The sequence below is a fragment of the Miscanthus floridulus genome, chromosome 11, assembly GCF_019320115.1.
Source record: "Miscanthus floridulus cultivar M001 chromosome 11, ASM1932011v1, whole genome shotgun sequence".
Taxonomy (NCBI): Eukaryota; Viridiplantae; Streptophyta; class Magnoliopsida; order Poales; family Poaceae; genus Miscanthus; species Miscanthus floridulus.
This window is the reverse complement of record NC_089590.1, coordinates 100,277,551-100,304,018: the sequence shown is the minus strand read 5'-3', so window position 1 is coordinate 100,304,018 and position 26,468 is coordinate 100,277,551. Positions and strand designations below refer to the sequence as shown.

The 26,468-nt window shown below is 49.0% G+C and overlaps 2 protein-coding genes and 4 pseudogenes across 2 annotated transcripts; 2 read left to right on the top strand and 4 right to left on the bottom strand.

The window, feature by feature from the left end:
• Window positions 1-7,144: 7,144 nt before the first annotated feature.
• LOC136494626 (pentatricopeptide repeat-containing protein At1g12775, mitochondrial-like) lies at window positions 7,145-9,126 on the bottom strand (annotated as a pseudogene).
• A 497-nt stretch (window positions 9,127-9,623) lies between these two features.
• Window positions 9,624-14,589, bottom strand: LOC136494233 (plastid division protein CDP1, chloroplastic-like; annotated as a pseudogene).
• A 2,252-nt stretch (window positions 14,590-16,841) lies between these two features.
• Window positions 16,842-18,664, top strand: LOC136494231 (thioredoxin X, chloroplastic-like). The gene is made up of 2 exons (XM_066490404.1): window positions 16,842-17,287; window positions 18,236-18,664. Exons 1-2 carry the CDS (start codon window positions 16,964-16,966, stop codon window positions 18,437-18,439), a joined length of 528 nt encoding a protein of 175 aa, XP_066346501.1. The 5' UTR covers window positions 16,842-16,963; the 3' UTR covers window positions 18,440-18,664.
• Window positions 18,665-18,828: 164 nt separating this feature from the next.
• LOC136494554 (pentatricopeptide repeat-containing protein At2g33680-like) lies at window positions 18,829-20,859 on the bottom strand (annotated as a pseudogene).
• A 323-nt stretch (window positions 20,860-21,182) lies between these two features.
• LOC136494230 (uncharacterized) lies at window positions 21,183-24,380 on the bottom strand. Its single transcript, XM_066490403.1, has 4 exons — window positions 24,155-24,380; window positions 23,528-23,801; window positions 23,388-23,430; window positions 21,183-21,517 (listed from the first exon to the last, which is right to left on the bottom strand). Exons 2-4 carry the CDS (start codon window positions 23,792-23,794, stop codon window positions 21,393-21,395), a joined length of 435 nt encoding a protein of 144 aa, XP_066346500.1. The 5' UTR covers window positions 23,795-23,801; window positions 24,155-24,380; the 3' UTR covers window positions 21,183-21,392.
• A 361-nt stretch (window positions 24,381-24,741) lies between these two features.
• Window positions 24,742-26,289, top strand: LOC136492551 (probable long-chain-alcohol O-fatty-acyltransferase 4; annotated as a pseudogene).
• Window positions 26,290-26,468: the final 179 nt, after the last annotated feature.

The window sequence follows — 26,468 nt, the reverse complement described above, 5'->3', positions numbered from 1 at the left end:
CCCAAACAAGACGGTGACGCAAGACAGACACGAGTTTTTATCCAGGTTCGGCCGCCAAGAAGGCGTAATACCTACGTCCTGCGTCTGATTTGTATTGCTATATGTCAATGAGAGATGTTTTTTAGAGGGGTCCCCTGCCCGCCTTATATAGTCCGGGGGGCAGGGTTATAGATCTGGAAACTAATCCTAGTCAATTACAATTGCCATATGTGGCCGGACAAGGATTCCTATTCTAACCGACCAGGATCCTGCTTGGTCGCCAAATCCGTCTTGATTCCTTGTGTGGGACTCCGATCAGGTGGACCGAGCCGCACGTCGTTTTTCGGGTGGACTGAACCCATCGATCCGGGCCAGCCCAAGCTTAGCCGTAAGGGTATAGGGGTTAATACCCCCACAGTGACCACAGGCAACTCCGACAGGCTCGGCTCTCCTCACTCCCTTCTTTCTCCTTCCTTCTTGCCTCCTCTCACATGGCGTGGAATGGGTGAGGCCACCAAGTGGTGGCATGGTGGTGTGGAGAGGCTAGGGCTCTAGGGCGCAACTTATATAGTCGAGCGTAGCTATGGTGATGGTAGTGGATGGTGGAGGGAGTAGGAGGGGGCATGTGTAGGGTGATTGGAGCACTTGGCTAGGGTTTTGGGGTACGCGGGGAGCTTGCATGGGCACTAGCGCTACCCATTTGCACGGTGGGCATTCAAGGCTAGGACGGGGTGGCATCATGGTGCAGGGCCATGGTGATAGACATCATCATGGTGCAATTGCGAACCAGGGTAGGTCCGGGATGCCAGCAGATTGCAGACGTGGCATGCATCCATTCACGTGCGGCCAACCGCTCGAGGGCGGGCGACGGAGATGTGAGGCCTTGCCTCAGATTCACACGGGTGAGGCACTCTGCTTCGCCTAGAAAAGCAAAGGAGGGAAACATCAAGGGAGATGACAAGTGGGTCCCATGGAGCCTACTTGTCAGCCATGCGGTGAGAGGAGGGGTGCGGCGGTGGCATATTCTGCTAGGGGCACCATCGAGTATGGGGGCGTGGGCAGTGGGCGGTTAGGGTCACGGCTCTGCTGGACCGGTAGGGTGGTTTGGGCCACAAGCGTGGGTGAAGCAGGCAGGCCGGGGTACAAGCAGGCCAGCAGGCTGGCTGGCTAGGCTAATTTCCTTTCTTCCATTCACTTCTAAAACCTTTTCTATGTTCTATTCTACACCTTGAGCTCCTATGCATGTATACATGTGTTGCCGAGTATGTATACATCCTTGTAGGGTCCACTAGGGGTCAACTAGGGTATTGGGGTCCAAGCCAAGGGTTAGCAACACACATACACCAAGTTTATTTAATAAAGTTTAATTGATTTTATTATCAACTCATAAAATCAAGAAGATGCAACTCACGAGTGGATGATATGCATACGCTCAAGCATGCTAACTTGGGATCTACTTGTGCATCTATAGGGGGTTTCCTATCATGTACACTCACCATGCATGGGTTTGTTTAGAAAAAAAATTGTAGTTGGTATTTTTGGTGTTTGGATTTTTGGGGTTGATACAGAGAGGAATGCTTCGATTACCGCCGCATCGAAGATATTAGGGAGCTCATTGCATTGCTTGGAGAAGCAGTGGACATACTTTCAAAGAGTTTCTCTGGGCTTCTATTTGCAGCCCTTGAGGTCCTAGGAATTGCTAGGACTGCACATAGGTGCCCTAGAAGTTGCCCATAAAGATGCTGCTTGACAGTCAGCCCACGAGTGTATACACTTCCGTTGGGAGATGCTCGATCTAGGCTCGTGCGATTTCTGAAAGATAAAGGGGTAGGTGATGGATGATGAAGGTGTTGTCATCCACTCTGCCTGCATGACATGCAAGGCAGAAGTCTTCAAGCCATATGCTAGGGTTGGTATCCTCAAAGTATTTGATGACGTTGGGTGGTGCGCGGAACCATGCGGGGAACGGTGCTTATTGAATTCTTCTAGCGAATGCTCGTGGTCCACAAGGGTCCGGGCTTGGACTTCATTGAGCGTATTGATTGTACCATCGATGCTCAATGCCATAAGGGTCGCTTGCTAGGCCACATTGCGGATGGCAAGCCCCCGCGCCTAGCTCATGACGTCGTGCGTCGAGACCAGCATGAGCATTGCGGTTGTCGATGAATCGGCTGTGTGCTGGGGACAGCTCGTGCACGCTGCCTTCCCTCTTCTTGGTGGGCCAAGCTCTAGTGCCCTGCGCAGTGCTCATTGGGGGTGCCACGTGCACAAGAGCTAGGCATGCCACTGGCTTTAGACCATCATTGGTCCATCGAGCTTTGAGCTTGTTGCACGTCTATGGTCTCAAGTAGGTTGTGGAGATCTTTGTGAATGTGCTTGCCCTCATGATCCGCTGGCTCAGGTGTCATGCATATGATCATCGCCATGAGGTGACATTCTAGCTAGCTTAGGGGAAAACTAGGTGTTTCCCCTTTGCCTTGTTGGATCTGTCCAAAAACATGGTGGCTCTAGCCCATGCGCCAGTTGCATAGAGGTGATGCGCGCTTGGACATTCCTTGCCTTGGTGTCCTTCCAAGGGATCGGCCTCATGAACTCTAGCCCGCTCCAACCTCTCCTAGTCATATGTAGCTTGTTCCTTTGGGGTTCGCTGGATTGGGGCTACGTCACCGTCATCTTCCTCCTTAGCCATTGCCCCACTTCTCGAGATGTGCAACATGTTGCATTCTCGTGAAGGATAGTTGTTCTCCATAGAGCTAGACCTAGAGTCCATCTCGCTCGAGGTCAATGGAAGGAGGTCGTAGAAAGACTCAGGGATACGGTCCATCATTCCCATGAGCTCAGAAGGGATAAGGACCGGTAGGGCGCGTGCACACTATGCTAGTTCCTGCTCAAAGAGCTCGGTAGCGTTCCTCAGACAGTACGGCAGCTTCACATAGGAGTCCTAGAATTTGGCTTCTGAGGGCATAGGCTCACCCCCCCCGAAAACTAGGAAAAGACTTTGGCCAATGTATAGAAAGCGTGTTGGCTCTGGTCCTGGCTCGGGGTCAGACCCAAGGTTAGTTTTGATTTGGTGTGCTAGCGCATCTAAATCGATGGCTGCGGGACTGCTACTAAGAGGAGCAGAATCCTACAACAAAGTCTATGATGGGGGCACGGGCCCCTCATGGAGGTGTAGCTAACCCTGAGTGCTTAGCCACAAAGTCTAGGTCCCCAAAGTGGAGAGCCTGGCTAGGGCAGAGGTTGGAGATGGGTGTTGGCCCATCCCCACTGAAAATCGATGAACTCAAGGCTCCTGAAGCGGATGCGGCCACCGGGGGCCACACCGAGAGCGAGTCCAACATAAGTGCAAAGTCCCATCGACTTCCTGATAACCAACGTGAGTGCACGACTAACCCCTACCTGGCGTGCCAATTGTCAGCGTTTTGTGAACCGCTCAGTAAATTTATAGACCACGCTGCTCAAGGAAGTCAATGGTGGCACTCGAGACATGGGGAACTATACTAGTTCGGTTCAAGTGCCTAGAGGGCTTACAACAGGGGGCTCGTAAGCTAGAGGAGTTGGAGCAGGGGGAGTCGAACGAGAAGCGTTCGGCCTTTTTGAGAATGGAGGCCCGGCTTCCCTTATATAGTCCTAAGGGCCGAGTTACAATGAGAGAGGAAGTGCAATAGAGAGGAGTGCCCCGACCTGAGTGGTTAGTATCCTAAGGGGAAGGGGGTAGTTCTTGAGCTTGTTGGTGGGCCCTCTAGGGTCTTGTCCCTACTTTCTGTAGCACATCTGAGTATGGTCATGGGTTTTTGCTCCTCACACCAAGACATGGCGTGACATAGCCGCACTGTGCTGGTCGTGGTTGTTCACCTACTTGTCCTACATAGTCATGGACGTATGGTGTGTGTCATGGCTTCTATCCTCGTGTCTGTTGTTCAAGGGCACGTCGTGGCATCAATGTGGGGGTATGATGTCTGTTCTAGGTAGTCTTGTCAATCCTTATGGCTATGATGGCTTTGCGCCTGACCTTAAGAGGTCGGGTCGAGGCCTCCTTGTCTTGGCCGGTCCTGAAGAGTCAGGGCTATGGGTTGTGTGTCCCATACCCGTAGTAGGTGGTTTTGTATGCCCGCCTGTCAGAGTCGGGCTAAGTGTGGACGGTGCTAAGCTACGCCTGAATGAGTCTAAGCCGAGGAGTGGTCATGTTCATGTAGGGACGGTCAGGGAGCTAGCGCTCTGCCCTAGGACCCCACGGTTCGAGAGGTGGTCATCCTCCTTTGTCCTGGCAAAGCATGTGGAGCGCATGCGCGTCCTAGTCAGGGTAGGTGCAATTAATGCGCCTAGCTGTTCTCAGTCCTTCCCAAGTGGTCAAGGGCTGAGGTGACCGGGGCGGCGTGCGCGGTGCGGCCGGAAGAGGAGGAGGATCGAGGCAGGCCACATGCCGTGCGGTCGAGGTCGAGTGGTCGAGGCGGGCCGTGGCTGTTGGGCCGTGGTCAGCTAGGTCGTTCGAATCATTCCAGCAGGCCATGTCGTCGGATACCCTGGTTATCTGACCCCTGACAAAAAGGTTAGTCTCACAAGATATAGAAGTAGAGTAATCATCTATGTATGAAGAACATAGCATAACTAATAAATCATCACAAGAGGTGGATACATGCTTCTTCTCTAGATTACAAGGGTTAGTAACATTTTGCAATTGATCATCTAATCCATGTGATGAGCTCTCACTAGTTTTAATTTCTTCATTAGAAAGATTGTTATTAGTGAGAAAAGCATGGTCTTGTACCAAATTATTATGAGCAACACTAAGCTTCTCATGATTCAATTTTAGCTCTTCATGTGAACAATTAATGACATAAAGTAGATGCTTTTGTTGTTCACATGCATTCTTTAGAAATGAGTTTTTATTTTCTAATTTCAATGTTTTAGCTTTCTTATTTTCTGAAGACATGGTCATGCTAGCAGGTTTATCTACAAGCTCATTATATGAATTAACATGATCAACACATTAGCATTTTGTACCTTTGTGTCACCTAGTGACATGAAGCAATGTGATGTAGTGGATGGGCTTGTAGTAGCAATATCATCCGAGCATGAACCATCATCAATATCATCAAGTGTGCTTGAAATAGAATCATCATTTGCATCACTTGAGCCATCAACATCAACCTGATCCAGTAAACTTATGGTAGATCGATCATCATCACTTGACCATGAGGTGGAGCAATCTTCCACAGTCACTGGTGTTGTGGATATGCTCAACATCCTCACGCACAACCTCCTCCTTGTGCACATCATCATCATCGATCCTCCCATATATCAAATTAAGATACAACCAAATATCATGAACGGTCTTCATGTACATGATTGCCCCAAATACCTTGTCACTCAAAGATCTATAAAAAATATTAGTAGCTTGGCAATCAAGATGTAGGCATTTTTTGCGCTTGAGTTGCTTTATTTTCATCCAACGCATGAGAAAAGCCTACATCTACAATCCACCACATTTGAGGGCTAATAAACTTAAAATTGCTAATCATCCACTTTTTCCATCGTGCAAAGTGTGTGCCATAAAAAATATGTAGACAATCAACATCTAACACATAAGTCGTCATCCTCTCGGGTCGGTGAAGACCACAATAAGAGACCTAGCTTCGATGCCAATTGATAGGTCGAGATGACGGATTAGAGGAGGTGAATAGTCCTTTCTAAAATTAAACACGCCAGCTAACCGAAACAAATACGAATTAAAATTATTGGTCTAGCCAAGACTACACCCCTCTATCTAAATTTACAAGCACCTTATAAAAATCCTAATATGATCAACTAAGGTGCCGGGCTAGGTAGGGCTCGCCTAAACAATTCTAGTTAGCAAGGTTACACAAACCTATGCAACTAGTACACAAACAACGGGGGAGCTCCTACACATGCTATAGTATGCAAAGCGCACAAAGCCTAAGCTCACTAGCACTACTCAATAGCAAAGCTACACAAGCCAAATTAGAGAGCTCAACAATTACTTAGCTACACAAACTAAGCAATGTAACTAGCAAGCTACAGAAGCCTAACTAGTTACTCAAGAGAGCTACAACAATGCTACACAAGCTAGCTAGCTACACAAAAGCAACAACACAAGCACAATATATGAAAGAGTAAATACAAGCTTGTGTTGGGAGTAAGCAAACCAATGGGATGAACAATGTTGACACCATGATTTTTATCCCGAGGGTTGGTGACTTACCAACCACCTACTCCCCGTTGAGACAAGCTTAAGGTTGCCGCCGGTCTTCTTGCTAGTGGTGACCCACCTGTCACACTCTCCCACGTGGAGTGCTCACCACGAGCTCTAGCACTCGACCCGGCCGGACCACTTAACGCTCTTCACGTCTCGCTCAACTAGAGTTGCTCTTTGTGTCTCCCGCGGGGCGAGCACAACACCCCTCACAAGCCTTCTCCAGAGCCACACACAATCATCACGCGGACTTCACAACGGAGACCACAATCCACCAAGCCGTCTAGGGTGATGGCAATCACCAAGAGTAACAAGAAATCCTCAAATCACAAAGATTTTCTAGTGCCACCAAATGCAACCTTAAATGCACACACTAGGTCTCTCAGTACGGTAGTGTGGCGCCTCAAGCTAGAACCTATGCTAGTGCTCAAATTTTACATGCTCTAAGAGACATCACAACTCCAGCCGTCCAGTTCTTCAGACGCTTCGTCTGATCATCTGGATCTCTTTCATTTACTCTGTTGTTAATTTTAGTATACGTGGCCTTATTAAAAAGAAAAGAATATTAAGTGAACATAATGAACAACAGGTGCTCTACCTTGATTCTTCAATCTAGGAGAAGCAAAGCATTAAGCGTTGTATCTGCTTCCAGAACTCTTAATACAGCAATATACCATCAGCACTAAAAATAGTCAACAAGACTCTTGGTTATTTCATGTTTTGCTGCAATAAGTCTTTCGACTAGATAGAAGGGAAAGTGCTAATAATCTGTCACCCGCAAGCCGCAACTTAAGTGACCATGAGTCCAGCATAGGGTATCAACGCAGGTCATCCTTTGGCACAGACACTATTTTTGTTGAATGAACTAACTGAAGACACAGGTTATGAGCAGAATAGTTCCAAAACCGAAGGATAGAACATTACATGTAAGTACATAACTCCAGAGCCGAATATGATTAATTCTCAGATCACAGATTGTATTTTACAAGTGTATGTACGACAAAGAGTTACATGAAGAAATCAAAGGCACATCTAACCTTCAACAGCTATTAGCTGGTGGTACAACCATACAAGTTAAATAATGAGACCTATACCATGCAAGGTAGCGAAAAAGAATCAGCAGAGCTCCAACATTTCAAAGTTACAGACCCATGCCACAGAATGATTACCCAATTCCAAGCATCCTATCCAATACAAAGCACAATTGTGACATATCTGTGCATTCTGTTGGACCCTTCCTGCAGAATGCCTTGATCACATTACCAAAAATCCTACAATCTAAAACCAGTCCTTTTATTTGGATATCATCAAACAGCCTCAATGCCTCACGTATATTTCCACTCCTAACCAACCAATATGTCAAATGGGCAACGGGCTCCGTAGGGTAGCCACCATCGATATGCCTAACAAAATTGACAGCCTGCGACCTCCTCCCAGACCTAAAGAGACAATCAACCAGTGTATTGTATGTGATGGTATCTGGGGCAATCTTCCCAGCATTCACATCAGCAAACTAAAAAAACAAGCTCACCTTCCTTTCCGGCCTCATAGAACTCATGGATCAGAATGTTACAAGTCACAGTGTCTGCCACGAACCCCTTGCTGCTGAACACATACTTGGCAAACTCAAACTTGCCAGCTCGGCATAGGCATGAAATCAAAATGTTGTATGTCTGCACATTGAGTGTTATTGGTTTCTTGAGCAGATCCGTGAACAACTTTAGGACACGCAGCCACTTCCCTTTCTTGCAGAAATGATCCATGACTGTGTTGTATGTCACAACATCGACCACAAAGCCCAGCTCTTGGCACCGCTCCAGGACCTCCTTGCCTACCCACATATCAAGATTCTGGGCAACGTGGTCCAACAGTATGTTCAAACCAACTACTGTCAGCTGTAGTCCCTTTGCTACCATAGTTTCCAGCTGCCGAAATGCTTCCTCAATGTATCCAGAGCGGCAAAGCCCAACAATGTAGGTGCTGTATGTGACTGCATCTGGTTCCCACCCATTCCGGGCACTCTCATAAATAACCCTCTCGACAGCGTCAAAATTCCCGATCTTACACAACCCCTGGATGTATATATTGTAGATGACGACATCAGGGAGGCAACCAGAGGAGCGCATGGAGCTTATGAGCGCGTCAGCTGCCTGGATGTCGGCATTATCGCAGACTGCCTTGAGGATCGGGGCGAATGTATGTGGTGTCAGCGGGTAATTGAGAGGCGCGCATTTCGTCGAGCAGCTGGAGGGCGTTGTCGAGGCGACCAGCGCGGCAGAAGGAGAAGATGAGATCGGTGTAGTCGATGGGGGTCGGCGGGAGGCCGAGTCCGGTCATCCAGAGGAGCACGGAGTGCGCGGCGGCGGGAAGGTGGAGGTGGGAGGAGTAGACGTGCAGGAGGAGGGAGAAGGCGGCGCGGTCGGGGACGCCGCCGTTGGCGAGCATGTCGTCGAAGAGGGACGCGGCGTCGGCGGGGCGACCGGCCTTGGCAAGCGCCGACATGGCGGAGGTGTAGGAGGCGGCGGTGGGCGCGCACGCGGGCGACGAGAGGCGCATGCGGCGGAGCACGCGGAGCGCCGCGTCGCCGTCACCGTCCCGCGCGAGCGCTGCCAGGAGGCGGTTGTAGTCGTGGAGGGTGTGCGACGACGTCGGCGTGACGGCGGCGGCGTCTGGGGCCGCCGTGGTGCAGTGCGGGCGGTGCGCGCGGGGGAGGAGACCGCCGAGCTTGCGCATGGCCGCGCGAACCACGGCTGACACCGGGGCGGAGGTAGCTGCGGCTGCGGCCGGCCATGTGCCGGCGGGCATAGAGGATGGCGGAGGCAGAGAAGAAACGAATTTGCGGCGCGGATGCGTAGGCGTAACGAGGGACCACGACGCGAGGCCCAGGCGGCACACGGCAGCGGCCTACGAGGTGGGCTGGAAGACGGTGAGATCTGGGCATCAACTGTCGTCGCTCGTCAGACAGACTCATAACAAAGCACGCTTGGTGTTCAAAATCATCGGCAGATCACGAGACCTACAGACTGTTTGGTTTGGTCTAAGAGATGATAAGTCCGGCTGGTGCTGGTTTATTGTGCGAGAAAAATATTGTACCCTAACTGATAAGTCCTGGCTGAAACCCAACAAATGAACAGGTTGCTTGCGCCAAAATTCCGAATCACGGCTACCTACTCAACGAGGTTAATAGCATCATTGTTAATAGCAACATTGTAGATCCAATAAAAATACTATGAGTAAAACTGCGAATGTTGCCTTTGACCTGTTCGTTTTGCTGAAAAGTCATTGCTGAAAATACTATTCGTTGATTCGTTATGAGAGAAAAATACGGTTCGTTCGCTAAAATAGTACGTCTCATAGCTCAAGCGAACCTGGCCTTTATTGAGCTAGGTTGCAGTCACACAAAAGCAGTAACAGACAGGTACTGTGAAACACAAAACATCAATTCAGCGAATTGCATTGTTCTTTGAACAATGGAGGTCACGAATTCAATTACACGTCTTTATCAAAAAAAAAATCAATTACACGTGGGTAAAACTAAAAAACATAATTCAGACCATATCGGGAAAGGAAGGATGTGGTATCAGCAGTGGTTAGCATCTGTACTGCAAGCAACTATTGTGTCAAATCCTGAAGCGAGAAGTCTCCCGAGCTCGCCATGAAAGCAGGTCAAGACCTCGAGCAATCGAGCATCCCATGACTCGGCTAACTATTGCAACGAACTCAAATTGATTTGCAGGTAACCTAATAGTACCACTACATATTTCTAATGGGTTAAGATCGCCATGTTGGAACTTCACAAGATCAGCACTGCCTGTGACCTATCCGCTGAAGGTTCCGTAGTCCGTTTGCCCAGTTGGCAGAAATCACGTCAGGTCCCGGACAGCAGCCTCGGAGATTTTCCAAGATCCATCATTCTGCCTCCTCAATACGTACTGAACTTCGTATGTGCTGCGATTATAACCATACAGATACAATTACCATGTTTACGTCAGTAGAGCAGAACATGAAAGAATAATCAACAGCAAAGATATCTACTGAAAATACCTGTAATAACTGGGTTTCTTGGGCTGGGAACCATCAACAAGCTCAGCCGCCGCCTCAAGCACAGCATCAATTTCTGCTGCTTCACCAGCACCGAATTCATCCAAGATTATCTCAGCTCGAACAACATTAAGATTCAGCAGCACAAATCTCCAATAGCAGGACTGGTCCTTTGCTAACAACGCTAAGTCTTGCCACTGTTCCAAAAGATTGCATTTGATTACGCATAAAATAAATAAAGGTAAAGCAATAGCACATGCAAATAGATAACCGACACATAAACACACCTTAGAGAAGCATTGAACCATCAAGAATCTCTGGTAACATGTCAGTTTGATAGTCAGGGCCAAGAGCTTCAGATTTTATGTATTGCCACTGTTTTACAAGTGCTTCTGCTTCTTGAATATCCATCTTTTGCTTACAAACTGCAGCAGTGATATCATTAGCTGCTGGGTGCTTATCACTTTCTCCGCTATTTGAATTAAGCCTATCACTCAGCCAAAGCAATTTTGACAAATTTTCAAAATGCTTCCTGACACCACTGGTGATAAAAGAACCTTCTGATGCAGACACTTCATTCAAGGACGATACGGGTGCAGACTCTCTACTTGGGTTCGTGTATCTCACATGCCGAAACTGAAACTTGATCAATCTTAATGTGCTAAATACAACAAAGCCTAGGAGTGCACTATAGGCAAGCTTTCGTATAACGTCTCCACTTAGTCCCCATAATTCCAATGTTCTGAGATGGGATCCACGATTTCGCTTCAGGGGAACAGATGCTGTCCCTGAACCATTTACTTGCCTATCCATTGATGATTGGAGCTCCAAGTTGGCAGGTGCAAGTTGCTTAACAGCCTCCCCCAGATGGCTGTTTGGACTCAATCTTGGGGTCTGCTCTGCTGAAGTTCTGTTGCATGCTGAGACACTAGAAGACGGCTGAGAGATCAAAAGGACTGATCTTGGGGATCCCAGTTTCTGCTTGGATGTGTTAAGGACGCGCTTAGGAGCTCCAAAAAAGTTGGCCTGCCATAAGAGAATAAGAGAACTAAATTACCTCACAGAAGATGTTGTGGGGGATGTGATTACTAAAAGTAGCATTGTACAAACCAAAGATGGAGGACAATCTTTCGTATCTGCGAAACGAGAAAGGGCCACATCCTTCAGCCACAGTTCCTGGTAAAAAAAAAGAGCTGTCTGCCATGAGATATATGAGCCAGTAATGTAGAATATACTCCCTCCGGTTTCCTAAATGATGTCGTTTTGAGGTTGTCTTAAGTCAAACATTTTAAACTTTAACTACAAATAAATTCTTTTGGGTTGAGTTTGAAAATATGAAAGTGATGTAAGTAGATTGATCTCGAAATGTAGTTTCATAAAAGTATATATGGACTATATTTAATAAATATTTTATAGCAAAAAGTAGTGGTCAAAGTTGTTTTTTGGAGACCGTGTCGCTGTCCAAAACGACATCTTTTAGGAAACCGGAGGGAGTAGCTTATTTGCTATAATTGAACAGATGCAACATACCAGTGATTGGTTGACAGTAACCTTGTCACTGCTGTCCTTCTTTATAGCTGCTGAAGCTTCCAGTACTTTGAAGCTGCTGAAGCTTTTCAAACACTGTGGTGCCAGTTTCCTGAGAGATAATCATTAGTCCTAGTAATGCAAGGAACTAAAACTAATAAATCATTCAAGTTGAGATAATAAGTTTATAACCTCTCCAAGAAGATATGAGCAAAAAGATTCCTCAAATTTTAGGTCTGTGCTCTCAGATGCAACTAAACATTCACAGATGGTTTTAGCTTTCTTGATCTGCACAGAGGTAAAACAAATTTAAAACAACGCAAAAAAAAAAAAAAGAACAGCAACTTCTACAGGCTGCCAAGTGGGTGATAAAAAGAGGGTACCAACTCAGTCTGGCGGGTTTTAAATCCAAATGCAAGGTGAGCAAGCATCGCCATGTAGAAGCAGTTGAAGTCAACTACAACCCGCTGGCTCTAGGACTCCAATGATCTTTTATTTTTACGAGTTGTAGCCAAAGTGTCCCAAGAAAGAAGATCCACAATTTCAGTGGCTAATAGTTTGTCCATTGCTTGACCCAAGAAACAAGGCCAGTCATGGACTCTACAACATCAAGGCCCTGTCTAAGCAGTTCACAGAGAGCTGCAATAGCACCTTGCCTGCGTTCAGAATTTTCAGGTGTCTGAGGCAAGCTTAGAAGCTCCAAAGTGCAAGCAGGTGCAAGCTCTTCAAGTGATTCTTCAATCTGGATCACCAATGAAATAAGTTATAGCATGATTTTGTATTTACTATTTAGAAGAACTTGTTCATGTAGAAGTAATAACATCATACCTGTTCAAGAAGGGGCATCTTCTCCAAAGATGGTTTTCTCCTCAAAAGATATTGAGCGCGTGCCAGAGCCTCAAATCCAAGGAACACTTTACTCTTTTCAAAGCTGGCTTTTGCTATAGAGCACTACAACGAAATGAATGAAACCATCTAAATGTGAGAGGGGTTCCCAAACATTTCATCGAGCAGCTCTTAAAGAAAATATGGAAAAGGATTCTTATGCTATTCTTACTTCTGCTAATGCCATTGCAAGAAGCACATCGTGAACATAAGGTTTAGAATCAGGGCGTCGTAGAGCCGCCTGACCAATTTCCAAAACAAGCTTCTCTTCTCCAACCTGAAACAATACTGCAACATCATACATGGATGAAGAGCAAATAGACCAGTATTGCAGACTTTGCAGTACATAATGGTAAGCCAAATATGCATGTTTAACTTTGATAATTGGGATGCTAAGACATCCTTCGTGCTTGGGTTTTCAAAGCTCACAGTGCATTTCAGCATGGAAAATTTTCAATAGCGACAATTTCGGAATTTTACACTGCCTTGCCTGATGTCCTGACATAAGTTATTATTATAAACACAGCACAAAATGATCCTAAAGATACCTGGGTATGCCCTTTCGCGACTATTTCAGAGACTATGGACATTAAGTTACAGATTCTGCTCTATTCCTATTAAGTTATTAAGTTATATTACATAATTTGGCGTCTTAAATCCAAGACCTAACATGTGAATTGTATGTTACCAAGAAAAAAAAAAGACAGATGTAAAATAAAGAACAAACACAGACGGTACTCCACAAAATATATATCACTTTGGTGGTCGCTGTAACTACGAACTCACTGAACATATAGCCAATTAAAGTGAAAAGTCTCAACCAAACAAAACCAGCATTTGCTTGACAGTGGCGTGACTGGTTCCAACAGACATTTTGACGAGAAATGTCCGTGTTATGCATTACCTCCTGCAAGACGCACAGAGAAGCAGGCAACCACCTCCAAGGTATATGAAGAGAGGACCTAGGTGGAACCTTCTCCTTTATGTTTCCTGCGTAATCTTGTTCGAACAGAAGTTTATCTCTGACATCTACTAGCAGAGCCTGACAAAAGGCAGCACGCAAATGATAAACATCAGCGTTATTGCATCCCCTCACAAAACAAAACAAACATAAATAGATATAGTTGCAGAAAGCAATCAAGAACCTGTCTGAAAGTGGACACCTCAGCTGTGTAACCATCTTCTATCCCAGCAATTTTCAACTCCATTGCAGCCTTCACGATCTCATCTTTCTCAGCCTTCTCTGTAACGCCTAGCATCTACACAGTCATTGTTAAACTTAAACATGTCAACCAACAAGTTAAAAAGGACAAACGGTCCAATCAATTGTGAACTAATCAGACGAAATTTCAGAACGCGTTCACACATATTTTTTACTCAAAAATGAGGGAAGCGCATAAAATTACAGATGCGTACAATGAATTCGACTTGTTCTAGGAAAATGCTGATTCAATCTGCAACTGCCTAGACAATTAATTGACAGGGGGCCGCGGAAAAACGAACCGAATCAGATCAGGCGGCGATCAGAGCAACAGAAGGTGAGCGTCATTTCGAAATTGCAGTTGACTCGAACCATTCACCTGATAGCACGTAACGGGGATCTCCACCATTGGTGCAGCGGGATGAGCCTCCTGCCTGCCGCCCTAGGCCGCCACCGGCGCGGCCTCGGCCACCCTAGCACGAAGGGCCGGCCCTCGCCCACCGCCGGCAAGTCGTCCACCCGCCGCCAAGGACGCATTGCCGTTCCCGACCCCCGCACGCCGCGTCGAGACCGCCGGGTGAAGCGCCGCCGCGGCCGCGGAGGCCACCGTCAGCATCACCATGGCCGGGCTCTAGAGAACCAACCCTAGCCGGAGGCCTCCATGTGCGGAGGGAGCTTTGCGGGGGCGTCGGGGGGTTTTGCGGGGGGTGGGAATAAAGCAGGGGGCGGAAGGGAGAAAGCGCCAGTGAAGAGGGGGAGGGAGGGAGGAGGAGGCGTCGTGAAGGCGAAGCCGGATGCCGGAGGGAGGGAGGGGGGTTGGGGGCCGATGGATCGTGCTCTCTCCGTGGACTTGGTCCTTGCGCGCTTTGTACACGTGGCATGGTAGTTCGTGTTGGACGAGAGAGTTCAGGTGCTGACAGTGACATGCGGCCAGTATTTCTTTTTCTTTATTTTTTTCTCTCTCGCACACATTGGCTTTCTTAGCCTACCTAGCTCAGCAATTTCATTTTAAAAAAAATGTTTTATATATAGTTTTGAACTGCATATGTTTGATACGGGCATTTTGGAAGGCAGTGTCTGGTTCATACTTCATGGCCCAGTAAATTTAGAACGGCTCTAACATAGCAAGTACTGAACTTTCCTTGATCCACAGAAAGAAACAAGTTAGTAGGATGCATACCAAAAATGTCATTTTCTCTTTGTTGAGAATCACTTAGATTTTGTGATTATTTTCCCATAAAATTCTCGTACGAAAAAGAATCTTCGTTGGACGAAAGGTCCACCTCGCTCCCAAAGCCAGAATTTCGGAAAGAGCGTTACTTCCAAACGAACAGGCCGAACGGGCCGCTCGCGATCCGTTTCCCCGGCAATTTCATTTCCTGGGCCGGGCTGAATTCCGCTCCTCAGAAGACAAGTTGCGGGAAAAAAAATATAAAAAAAAAACGCCCCCTCGCCAACAAATCTCGCCCGCGGGAGATAATTGGAATTTTGCCATTATGCTTCGCTCGTTTGTCATTCCGTAAAAAGGACTCGCTCATTTGTCATTATGAAAGTGGACACATTCGCTGAAATGCCCTTTTATCGTCAGCATGACCATTTTACCCCTACTCCTTCCACGTCCACGTCCGGCTCATGACCCGCGCCGACATGGACGCGTGGGCGGCCGACCTGCGCCGCAGCGTCGGCGCCGCCACCGGAACCGACAACACCGGTGCAGGCCTCGTCATCTACGTCGGCGACATGCGCTGGGCCGTCGACAGCAGCAACGACGACGCCCGCGGCTTCAACCCCGCTGCGCACCTGGCCGCAGAGCTCGCCCGCCTGCTCGGCGAGCTCCGCCTCCGCGCCGCAGAGCACGGGCACGGCGGGCGCGCCTGGCTGGTGGCGGCAGCGAGCTACGACACCTTCATGCGTTGCCAGCGGTCGTCCCTGGAGGATTATCAAATTTTTGGAGAATTATCAAATGATTTTTTATAAATAAAATTTGTGCAATTCTTGCTTCATAAATTGGTAGTGTGCTTGAGCTATGATAGTGTGTAATTGGTTGTTACGTTTGATAGATGTTTGACCATTAGTTAATTAATCAAAGTTTGCTAATCAAAAGCAGGTTGCAAAATCCTGAAATCAAATTCAGTTTTCAGTTTTCAGTTTCATGTTCATGCTTTCAAAATTTAAAATCTTCCTAACCAGTTAGCTTTAGATGTTGATCCTTAAAGCAAAGTTGGAGACCTCTGTTGGATGAACAACTTTTGTTAAAGGCGATGACCACGTTTCCACGTCAAATCGAGAGAACAAGTGAGCTGAAGTTGGGGTTTCAGGCTGTGAACAGTAAAACCGGCAGCAGCAGCTCGTCTGCCTCTGCACCACCGATGCTCGCCGTCGTGGCCGCCTTCTAGCGCCGTCCGCACGCGTGGCCACGTACTCGTCTGCGTGGAGAGCTCGAGAAGGCACTGGCAAATTTGGAGTTCGCGTCCTCGCCTTTAAAACCCGACGCCGCCGCCGTTTTCTTCTTTTCTTCCTCTGTCCGCCGGCGGTAGCTCTGCTTCACCGGCTGCAGGTCCCACGTCACCTCCAGGGACGACCGCTGGCAACGCATGAAGGTGCCGTAGCTCGCTGCCGCCACCAGCCAGGCGCGCCCGCCGTGCCCGTGCTCTGCGGCGCGGAGGCGGAGCTCGCAGAGCAGGCGGGAGAGCTCTGCGGCCAGGTGCGCAGCGGGGTTGAAGCCGCTGGCGTCGTCGTTGCTGCTGTCGACGGCCCAGCGCATGTCGCCGACGTAGATGACGAGGCCTGCACCGGTGTTGTCGGTTCCGGTGGCGGCGCCGACGCTGCGGCGCAGGTCGGCCGCCCACGCGTCCATGTCGGCGCGGGTCATGAGCCGGACGTGGACGTGGAAGAAGCATAGGCAAAACGGTCATGCTGGTGATAAAAGGGCATTCCAGTGAGTGACAAACGAGTAAATCCTTTTGCGGAATAATAAACGAGCGAAGCCCACGTTTCATAATGTCAAAATTCCAATTATCTCCGCCCGCGGAACATAACTGGTGGCGCACTGTCCATTGGCATCTTCCAGAAGATTCCTCTCCTCCCCCACGCGCTGTCTCCGCTCCGCTCCGCTCATGGCGTCCGCGCCGAGCACCATGGCGCCCACCCTCGCACCCTCTCCCCGCACGCTGGTCTCCTCGGGCCCCCGCGGGGCCCGCCTCCCCGCCGCGCTCCGCCTCTCGTGCGCTCAGCCCGGGCCCGCCGGATGCCGCGCGGCGCCAGGTCGGCTTGCTCGCACTCGCGCGCGCGTCCGGTGCGGCGCGGCGGCCAGGTTCATTGGGCAGGGAGAGTTCCCCGCGGAGGTGCTGGAGTCGGAGCTGCCCGTGCTCGTGGACTTCGTCGCCGACTGGTGCGGGCCGTGCCGCCTCATCGCGCCCGTCGTCGATTGGGCCTCCGAGGTATAGGTTACCCTGCTGCCTCTCGCGGCACGTTTGGTTGGAGGTAATTGAAAGAAGGGAATAGGAGTTTGGAGGTAGTAGGAGTTAAATCTTTCGTTTGTTTTGTGGGAATGGGATTTTAGGTGGGAAGCGGAATGTGTGTTTAGAGGGCCAACTCCCACTAATCAATTCCCTGGGGTGGGGTGGTAATTGGATGGGAATTGTGCTCCTAATGACTTGTCATATAATTTTCCTCTCAAACCCCCACACCAAACAGAGGATGAATTCCCTCCTCTAACCCCCACACCCAACAAAGTAACAACAATAGATTGGGGCTAAAAGCAAATTTCCACCTTAACTCCCTCCGTCAACTCCCACCACTAATTCGCATTGCCCCTTCCCTTCCATGTAGTTGCCAAACACACCGTAGGTCATGTTTTTATTCGTTTGTGCTGGTGCTATGTCCTATTCTGGATAATGACTGATTAATAGAGAGCGATGTAGAGTAATTTGGTAACATTGATGATGCTAATAGAAGCCAAAGTATCAGATAAGGTAATGAACAGCCTTTTAAGTGGGGCTTGAGACAACTAAGAAAAATCAAAGTACAGCAATCATCCATACTCCCATGTTTGTGAATTTGACTTGACATCAGTATACAAGTCCAGAGTCCAATTTTTGTTTTCATGAAATTCAGTGACCAAAACCCTTTATAAAGGGAGCACACAGTACAACGTTCATCAGGTGTGGAAGCTATTATTATTAGGAACACTGGAACTATTTGGTCCTTTCCTAAATTTAAGAATTGCATTGCATTTTAATAGTCTTGTGTAGAAGCCATTGGTTAACTAATATCATTGGCACCCCTTAGCAGAATGTGATGCTTTAAGCATATGCGTTTAAGGAAACACTATTGCTTGCGTCTAATCAAATTTATCAGCTTTGATAAAGTCTAATCTTGTGACACAGGAATATGCTGGGCGATTAAAAATTGTCAAGATTGATCATGATGCCAATCCACAGCTGATTGAAGAGTACAAGGTTTTTGGTCTCCCGACTTTGATTCTCTTCAAGAATGGCCAAGAGGTGCCAGGTAGCCGATATGAAGGGGCAATGACAAAAGATAAGTTCAAGCAATACCTGGAACCTCTCTTGACTACAACAGTCGCTTAAGATCATTACCTGCAGCTTGAGCACTGAGGATGCCTACCCTACGCATTGGGAATGTTGAAGAGTTTTTCCTTGCATGAGCGTCATGTTTAGTTTGTAATTAACTATGCTGCAGGATCATGTTTGACTGTATGATTGTCATTTGTGTATATTTGGTACAGTATACATTAAGGGTTGTGATGAGATATGCCAACACTAATTTTAATACAAGCAAGTTCGTTTTCGATATCTTTGTGGCACATAATGGTTGTTTCCAAAATTAGATGACTGATACAGATGGTCAATCTGCAGTGTAAGTTTTGATATACCCATGTTGTATTCTTGGTCAAATATCTCTGAAATATCCCTTCGCCTCTGAGGTTAGCCAAAATATCAAACGCATCATATGAACTGAAATACAGAACTAGCAAAGTATCAAACGCAATCATATGAACTGAAATACAGAACTAGCTTCTTTCCATAGCTTGATGCATTCAGCCAAAATAGTACAGAACTAGCTTCCATTCCATCAGACCAAAGTTCACCTGATACAAGCTCGGTTTCTGTTAGACATGGACTGAAACCATGAAGACCCGGGCAGCTTCAGGATTTCTGCTCCCATGAGCCCTCTCACCCTTCTTGCGCCGTCCCAATCGTGCTGGCCGGCGAGCGTGTTGCACAGCAACATGTATGTCGACGGGTCATCGTTCTCGAGCGCAAGCGCATGCTCTGCAGCCCTCCTGCCAACAGCCTCGCTGCCGTGACGGTGACAGGCACCAAGCAAGGCCTGCCAGACCATGAACGCCAGGCTGGAATGGCATCCTTGATATCAGCTCTTCAGCCTCCTCGATATGGCCTGCTTTGCCAAGGAGATCGACCATGCAAGCGTAGTGGTCCTCGCCGGGCTGAATGCCAAACTTGTCCTCCATGGCATTGAAGTAAATCCAACCTTCGTCCACGAACCCACCTTGGCTGCAAGCATAGAGAACGCAGATCAAAGTGACGCGGTTGGGAGCTACACCCCTCAGCAGCATGTCGTCGAACACCTCCACAGCTTCCCAAGCTCGCCCAGTTGTGCGCGAAACCCATGATCATCGCCGTCCAGGAGATAACAGGCCGCTGCTGCATCGACTGGAACACCTTGTGAGCACAGGCCACTGACCCGCATTTCGCATACATGTCGATGAGCGCATTGTTGACACCTATGTCGGAGTCGTCTCCCAGCTTGATCACATACCCGTGAACTTTCCTTCCTTCGTTCAAGGTCGGTGAGGCTTGCGCAGACATTAGCCAACGTTGCAAACGTGTAGTTGTTGGGCATGACTCCGTCCAGCATCATCTGACTGAGAAAGCCAATCGCCTTGGCAGGCTCACCGCAGTGTAGGCAGCCAGCGGCCATCCCTGTCCACGACACAACATCTTTGCAGCGGATCTCAGCGAACGCCATGGTGCCATCTGCTAGGCATTTGCTCTTCATATACATCTCCACCAAGGAGTTCCCCACATAGACATCATCACCAAAGCCACTCTTGACGAGCTGGGCGTGAACTTGCAGACCGCTTGCCAAGCTTGCACTGGCCGCCAGTCCAGGAAAGGACTGTGCTGAACGAGAACCCGTCGGCGCCAACGGCGTCCCTGGCCATCCTCCGCCACAGGATCCAACCCTGCACGCTCCAATGGCGCGCGAACCCCGCGAGCAGCGTGTTCCACGAGACGGTGTCTCGGACGGAAGCAGCCGTCGAACAGCCGCACCGCGTCCTCGAGCTGCCCGTGACGGGCCATCAGCAGCGAGAAACGCGTTCGTCAGGAAGACGCTGGAGTCGAAGCCAAGCCGCACCGAGAGCGCGTAGAGCTGCCGCGCACACCCGGTGCCCGCGGGTGCCAGCGAGCTCGCGTTGAGCGCGCTCGCCAGCGCGAACTCGTTGGGCGGGCACCCGGTGAGGCGCATCCGGTGGAACAGCGCGAAGCGCGTCGCGGGGCCGGCCCCCCTGCGTGAGCCCCGCGATGGCGGCGGACCACGAGACGGCGTTGCGGCGGGGCATTTCGTCGAGCACGTGGAGGCCCCGGCGGTGGAGGCGGCATTTGAAGTAGGCGATGAGGAGGTGGTTGTGGAGGAAGACATGGGACGCGAGGAGGCCCGGCTTGAGCAGCGCCGCGTGGACGGCCGCGGCGAGGCGCGGGTCGGCGGTGGCGGCGCTGTGCTGGAGGAGCGCCGCATATGGGTAGGAAAGGAGGGGCTGTTGCTGCTGCTGGTGGGAGGAGGTTGCGGCAGGGAAGGCGCAGGCCGCGGGGTTCCACGGAGGCGGCAAGGGGAGGACGCCGCACGGCAGCTGGTGGGCGCGGGCGGAGCGGCATGCCGGCATTTGCGGCCGCACCATCGGCTCCCAACCGGGCACAAGCCTGGCCCAGCCGGGCTTAGGTATTTCGTGTCCCAAATAAGTGGGATTTAGAATAAAAATTTAATACCCTCGGTGAGGCCACTTTGAAAGTAGAAATTGTACAGAAATTTTATATAAATCAATTCATTCTAATAACAGGAGAGGAAAAGGGAGGTCTGTTTAGAACGTATGAATTTTGCAGGAATAGGTTCTATTTCACATGAAAAAACGCGGGACCAGGAAATATTTCCCGCGTTCCAATTTCCAAGCAGGCCCTAAGTTTTCCTCTATTCCGAAGTGTGGACTGGAAGATTTCAACTTGGTGAATGAACGAGCGTTACCTAGGAACATTGACTCAGAATGAAAAAAAAGCTACTTAAAAGGAAGAAAGAATGAAACACAGCTTGCATTACAGTTCTTCTGTATTAGCACATTATGGTAAAGGTTCCAGAAAGAAAAGAAAATGGACATATTGCATAGAGGTTCAGTCATCATCATCAACAAAAAGAAAAGAAGGTGGATCTCGTTCATCTGACAACAGGCATCTAAAGATTTAGTACTTCAAATGAAGGAACCAAGAATCATCTTACAACATGCAATTAGGAAGCAACAGCTACGTCTACTTTGGGGGCTTCTTGTAGTTTCTTCTGTGATTCTTTCATGTACTTCCACCCACGTTTGTTAACCCCGCTGATCCTAGTAGGGGCGTCTGCAGCTTGCACACCTACAAGAGGAATCTGATTAGGAGACATGACTTCTTTATGAGCTAACAAAAGATGCCTTTTTCGTTCCAACTGTAACTCTGAAAGGCAGTCAACAATGAATGCTTCAGTATTGTGCTCCCTGACGGTTGACAGTAACCAGAGCACAAACAGCCAAACAGGATAGGCTTGAGGGGAAATCAGTCGAAAACAACATGAATTTAATCATGATTAAGACACTTCGACAAACAGCTGGCGAACTAAGAAGCATACATTAGAACCTTTTCAACAAAATGCAAAACAAACTGCTATATGTAAACACGAATGCATGCATCTGTCCTTTGGATATTCTGAAAGATGTCTTTATATCCTTGTATTATTGAAAAGGAAATTACATAAATATTAATATCCTGTAGGAAACTAGGAATAATATCATTCATGCACAGAATAAATTACAGAACAATCAACTAAAGATTCAGGACACTGGCCGTCGCACACAAACAAGTATACATAGCATAAGTGGACTTACACGCTACAACCAAATCAATAAAATATTTGAGACTCAGATACTTGTATGCCTTGTTGATAGATCTTAGAAATTGCAGGCAAATATATTCCTCAAATGATTAATTCAGGATGAAGAAGGGCAGGACTGGTGCAGTGGTGAGAGCTATCTCACTGAGTCACCAGATCGCAGGTTCGAAGCAGCCTCTCTGCAGATTTTGCGGGGGGAAGGCTTGCCTCGGTTTTTCCCTTCCCCGGACCCCACTCATGTGGGAGCCTCCGGCACTGGGTCTGCCCTCTTTATTAATTCAGGATGAAAACATTTGACTGGCTCGAGAGTAATCCCTAGTTTCACACCTCAATTAGTATTCTTTTATGTTGAACCTAACAAGTAACAACTAACTTTATCTCTCGCCTCATAAGTGAACCCGTGGTCAAGATGTAATACTCTGGATCTGCTCTCTTCTTCTTTATTGGATCCTACTTTGCAGATCAATTTACAGTTTTGTGACAAGAATATTGCTACTTGACAATTTGTTTTTAGTGAGCATGCAAGAATCAGATCAGGAATTTCATCAACAGCTTTGACTTTTACTTGAACAGAAGCTAATTTTTGTCACTCTTTTTTTTTTTGCCTGTGTTAGGGCAAATGTATAGACCTACGACTGTAACCAAATAAACAAAGGTCTTCACTGAATAGAAGGCCCCGGTTGGAGATCCTACTAATTGCAAAAAGTAAGAAGAATAAAGATATAACATTGGGAATAACCAAGGATTTTAGGAGATGACATTTATTTCAGCAGAGTTTTAGAATTGAAATGGTTTGCTGACAATTACAGTTCCTCCTTTGTTTAAGGTTATGTGATCTTTTTTTATTTGTTTTGTTCAAGAATATTGTTGGTCGACTTTTTTTGTACTCCCAACATTTGAAATTAGTAGGAATATTTTTTTCATTGGGACAAGCCTTTGACCAACAGGTTCTTTATTTATACATGATTTTTGAAATACAAAACTGATGTTATTAGATTCGTATTGAAAAATATTTACATGAATATGATATTGTATCTATTCTAGGTCAAAGTCTTGTCCTAAGAAATGAAATACACCTGCTGATCTCAAACGGTGAGAGTATTGCTCATTTCAGAGACTGGTTCCTCTAATTTGTAATCCCTTTCCTTTTTTTTGACCTCTCACCTGTTTCAACTTGCTTTTTTTTACACCCAAGCTATTTTTTTGCTAATACTCTATAATGCACTTGCATGATGCCACAAAACGTCTCAAAAGTTTCATAGGCATTCCTCTATTGTGTATGATTTTTTACAGACATGTGCGCCATGTCTACTACTACTAGTAAGGAACAAAGGATGCAGAGAAGGGGTAAATACTAACCTGCCTTGTAACGAATCCCCCACGCCTTTCCATGCCGACCGTCCTGCATTGCGAATATCACAACAAATCGATTGGAATGAAATACAAAGGAAAAAATTCAATGAAAGCGCGCAGGAAGAGCGCTCAGGGGACTGTATCACCTTGTATAGGTTGATCTTGGTGATCTGGTAGGAGACATCGCGCCAGGTGGTCTTGGCAACCTTGTATCCAATGCCCCACTCTGGCAGGAACTGCACCACATCGAACAGATTCTTCTTCCTCCTCTTCGCCTCCTTCGCCTTAGCCTCGGCCACCGCCGCACCCTCCGCCGCCGGTGTGGCAGTGGTACTCAGGGCTCTCTGTGCCGGCGGCGCTGTAAACCCAATGGAGCGCCGAAGCAGGCACATCGCACGCTGCGCCATGGTCATCGGGAACCTATGCAGCACAAATAAGGATACGCGTGTTGGTATCGCGCCGATACAGATATGTCGACACGCAATTTTTCCCCCAAAAAAAATACAAGGATATTTTCTTAAATAAATAAATGTAATGCATACTAAAATTCTGGTAGCAGAAATAGTGGGAGGCTGGAGGATTGAAGTATACAACACCAGCCATCTACTCCTTAAGAAATGAAGAAGAGGCGGACCCAGTAAAGGGCATGAGTGTAATACATGTATACTATAGTACACTTGTAATAACTGGATTAGATCCTTCGAATACAAATAGCTAGGGTTTGGGTGCTACCGTTTCGCACGACAGAAACGGAAGACCAGGGGTGGCGGTACCTGTTGATGCTCGTCGGCGGCGAAGGTGCCGAGGATGGAGATCTGGGCACCTGGCGTAGGGCGGCCGCCAATCGTCGCCGGCCCCCACAGAGACAGACAGAGCGCACGCGACGGGCACGGGAGAAACGAGTGCAGTATGTCGGGAGAGAGCCCGCCGCCGCCCGCCGTGGAACTGGAGGCAGCCCGCAGGATGCAGGCTACGGCGCACGGGCCACTAACAAAATGAGGTTTTTACATGTATGCCACAAGAAGGTTTGTAATTACATATAAGCTATTAAAAAGGGTATCTCATACAGGTACCACTGTTCTAAATTTTTTTGTCTTACCGGCCATTCCGTCCTTGTTTTGTTTGTTTTTCACCGTTTGGTGTGAGACCCATCAGTGAAATTGCCCACGTTGCCCTTGACGCACAAAAACACTCCCTCTCCTCCCTTCGTGGACAAAAACATTCCTCCCCCTCCGACTGCTACTGTCGCTGCCTCCTCCCTCCTTTCCGCATGCCTTTGCTCTCCCCTCTTTCTGCACGTCCTTCTCCTCCATCTAGGGTTCTCCACCCAGCAGCCGTTGTCGCTGCCCGATCCGAGCCGATGCCGCCCGCAGCAGGCATGGCGCTGCCGTCCCAGGCCCCGTCTAACTTAGGTACGCACGCGCGCGCCAGATCCAGTCAGCTCCGGTGCACCCAGGTGCCTTCTCTCTCTATCTCTGTTCGTGTTCGCTGTCTCCTCCAAGAGAAGCCTCGTGCTGATGGTGCCTTGCTCTGTTCCGGTAGGGGATCCGCTGTACTCGGAGCTTTGGCACGCCTGCGCCGGTCCGCTCGTCACCGCCCCGCGTCGTGCGTGCAGGTTCATTATGTCCTGGAGAACATATCTCATTTTATGCTGCGGCACCGGCGCTGCCGCCGGAGCAATCAAGTCGGTGTCCCTCGTTTCGTGCGCGGTCAAGGTCGCCATCATAGCCTGCCATCCTCCATGCCTACCAGTACGTGAACCAGCTGCATCTCTACATTCGCCTCGCTCTGTACGACTGTCCACATGTACTGCTTCTTGGACTTCCTCCTCCCCTGCATCGTGGCAGCCAGTGGCGTGCTCGGCATGGAGATGGAGCCGTACTTCGACAGGCCGTACCTGGCGTCATCCCCGTGCGATTTTCTGGGGTCGGCGGTGGAACCTCATGGTGTCGGCCATCCTCCGCCCGTCAGTCATACGATCCCGTGCGAGCGCGCGCCGGGAAGGCACCGGCTGTCCTGGCCACGTTCCTCGTGTCCAGGCTGATGCGCGAGGTCATGATGTACTATCTCACCCTGCGATCGCCCACCGGTGAGATGACGGCCTTCTTCCTGCTCCATGGTGTGTGCTGTGTTGCCGAGGAGTCGTGCGCGCGGCGGTGGGCGGCCACCGCCGCGCCCCGTGGCGATTTTCTGGGGTTGGCGGTGGAACCTCATGGTGTCGGCCATCCTCCGCCCGTCAGTCATACGATCCCGTGCGAGCGCGCGTCGGGAAGGCACCGGCCGTCCTGGCCACGTTCCTCGTGTCCAGGCTGATGCGCGAGGTCATGATGTACTATCTCACCCTGCGATCGCCCACCGGTGAGATGACGGCCTTCTTCCTGCTCCATGGCGTGTGCTGTGTTGCCGAGGAGTCGTGCGCGCGGCGGTGGGCGGCCACCGCCGCGCCTCGTGGCGATTTTCTGGGGTCGGCGGTGGAACCTCATGGTGTCGGCCATCCTCCGCCCGTCAGTCATACGATCTCGTGCGAGCGCGCGCCGGGAAGGCACCGGCCGTCCTGGCCACGTTCCTCGTGTCCAGGCTGATGCGCGAGGTCATGATGTACTATCTCACCCTACGATCGCCCACCGGTGAGATGACGGCCTTCTTCCTGCTCCATGGCGTGTGCTGTGTTGCCGAGGAGTCGTGCGCGCGGCCACCGCCGCGCCCCGTGGCTACGCTGCTCGTGGTGGTGTTCGTGGCTGGCACGGCATTCTGGCTCTTCTTCTCGCCAATCTGCAAGAGAGGAACAGAGGAGGTGCTGCTGGAGGAGTGGGCAGCGGTGGGGGTGTTCTTCAACCTGAGAGATATGTTCTCCAGCACCCCCACTCTTGGGTTAGCTGATCTTCTTTGTTCCGTTGGCAGGAAATGACGCGGTCATCAAGGGTAACATGGACAATTTCACTGCCCGGTCCCACACTAAACGACGAAAAACAAACAAAACAAGGACAGAATGGCTTGTAAGTCAAAGAAGTTTAGAGCAGTGGCACCTGTGTGTGGTCACCTTTTTTAATGGCTTCTGTGTAATTACAAACTTTCTTAATGGCATAC

What these genes read in the sequence shown, in the direction of transcription:
- LOC136494231 (XM_066490404.1), top strand. Translation starts at nt 16,964, where the DNA reads ATGGCGTCCGCGCCGAGCACCATGGCGCCCACCCTCGCACCCTCTCCC. An exon ending in TCGTCGATTGGGCCTCCGAG is followed by an intron (nt 17,288 to 18,235) that starts GTATAGGTTACC and finishes CTTGTGACACAG; the next exon opens with GAATATGCTGGGCGATTAAA.
- LOC136494230 (XM_066490403.1), bottom strand. Translation starts at nt 23,794, where the DNA reads ATGACCATGGCGCAGCGTGCGATGTGCCTGCTTCGGCGCTCCATTGGG. An exon ending in CCAAGATCAACCTATACAAG is followed by an intron (nt 23,431 to 23,527) that starts GTGATACAGTCC and finishes TTCGCAATGCAG; the next exon opens with GACGGTCGGCATGGAAAGGC. An exon ending in GGGGATTCGTTACAAGGCAG is followed by an intron (nt 21,518 to 23,387) that starts GTTAGTATTTAC and finishes TTCCTCTTGTAG; the next exon opens with GTGTGCAAGCTGCAGACGCC.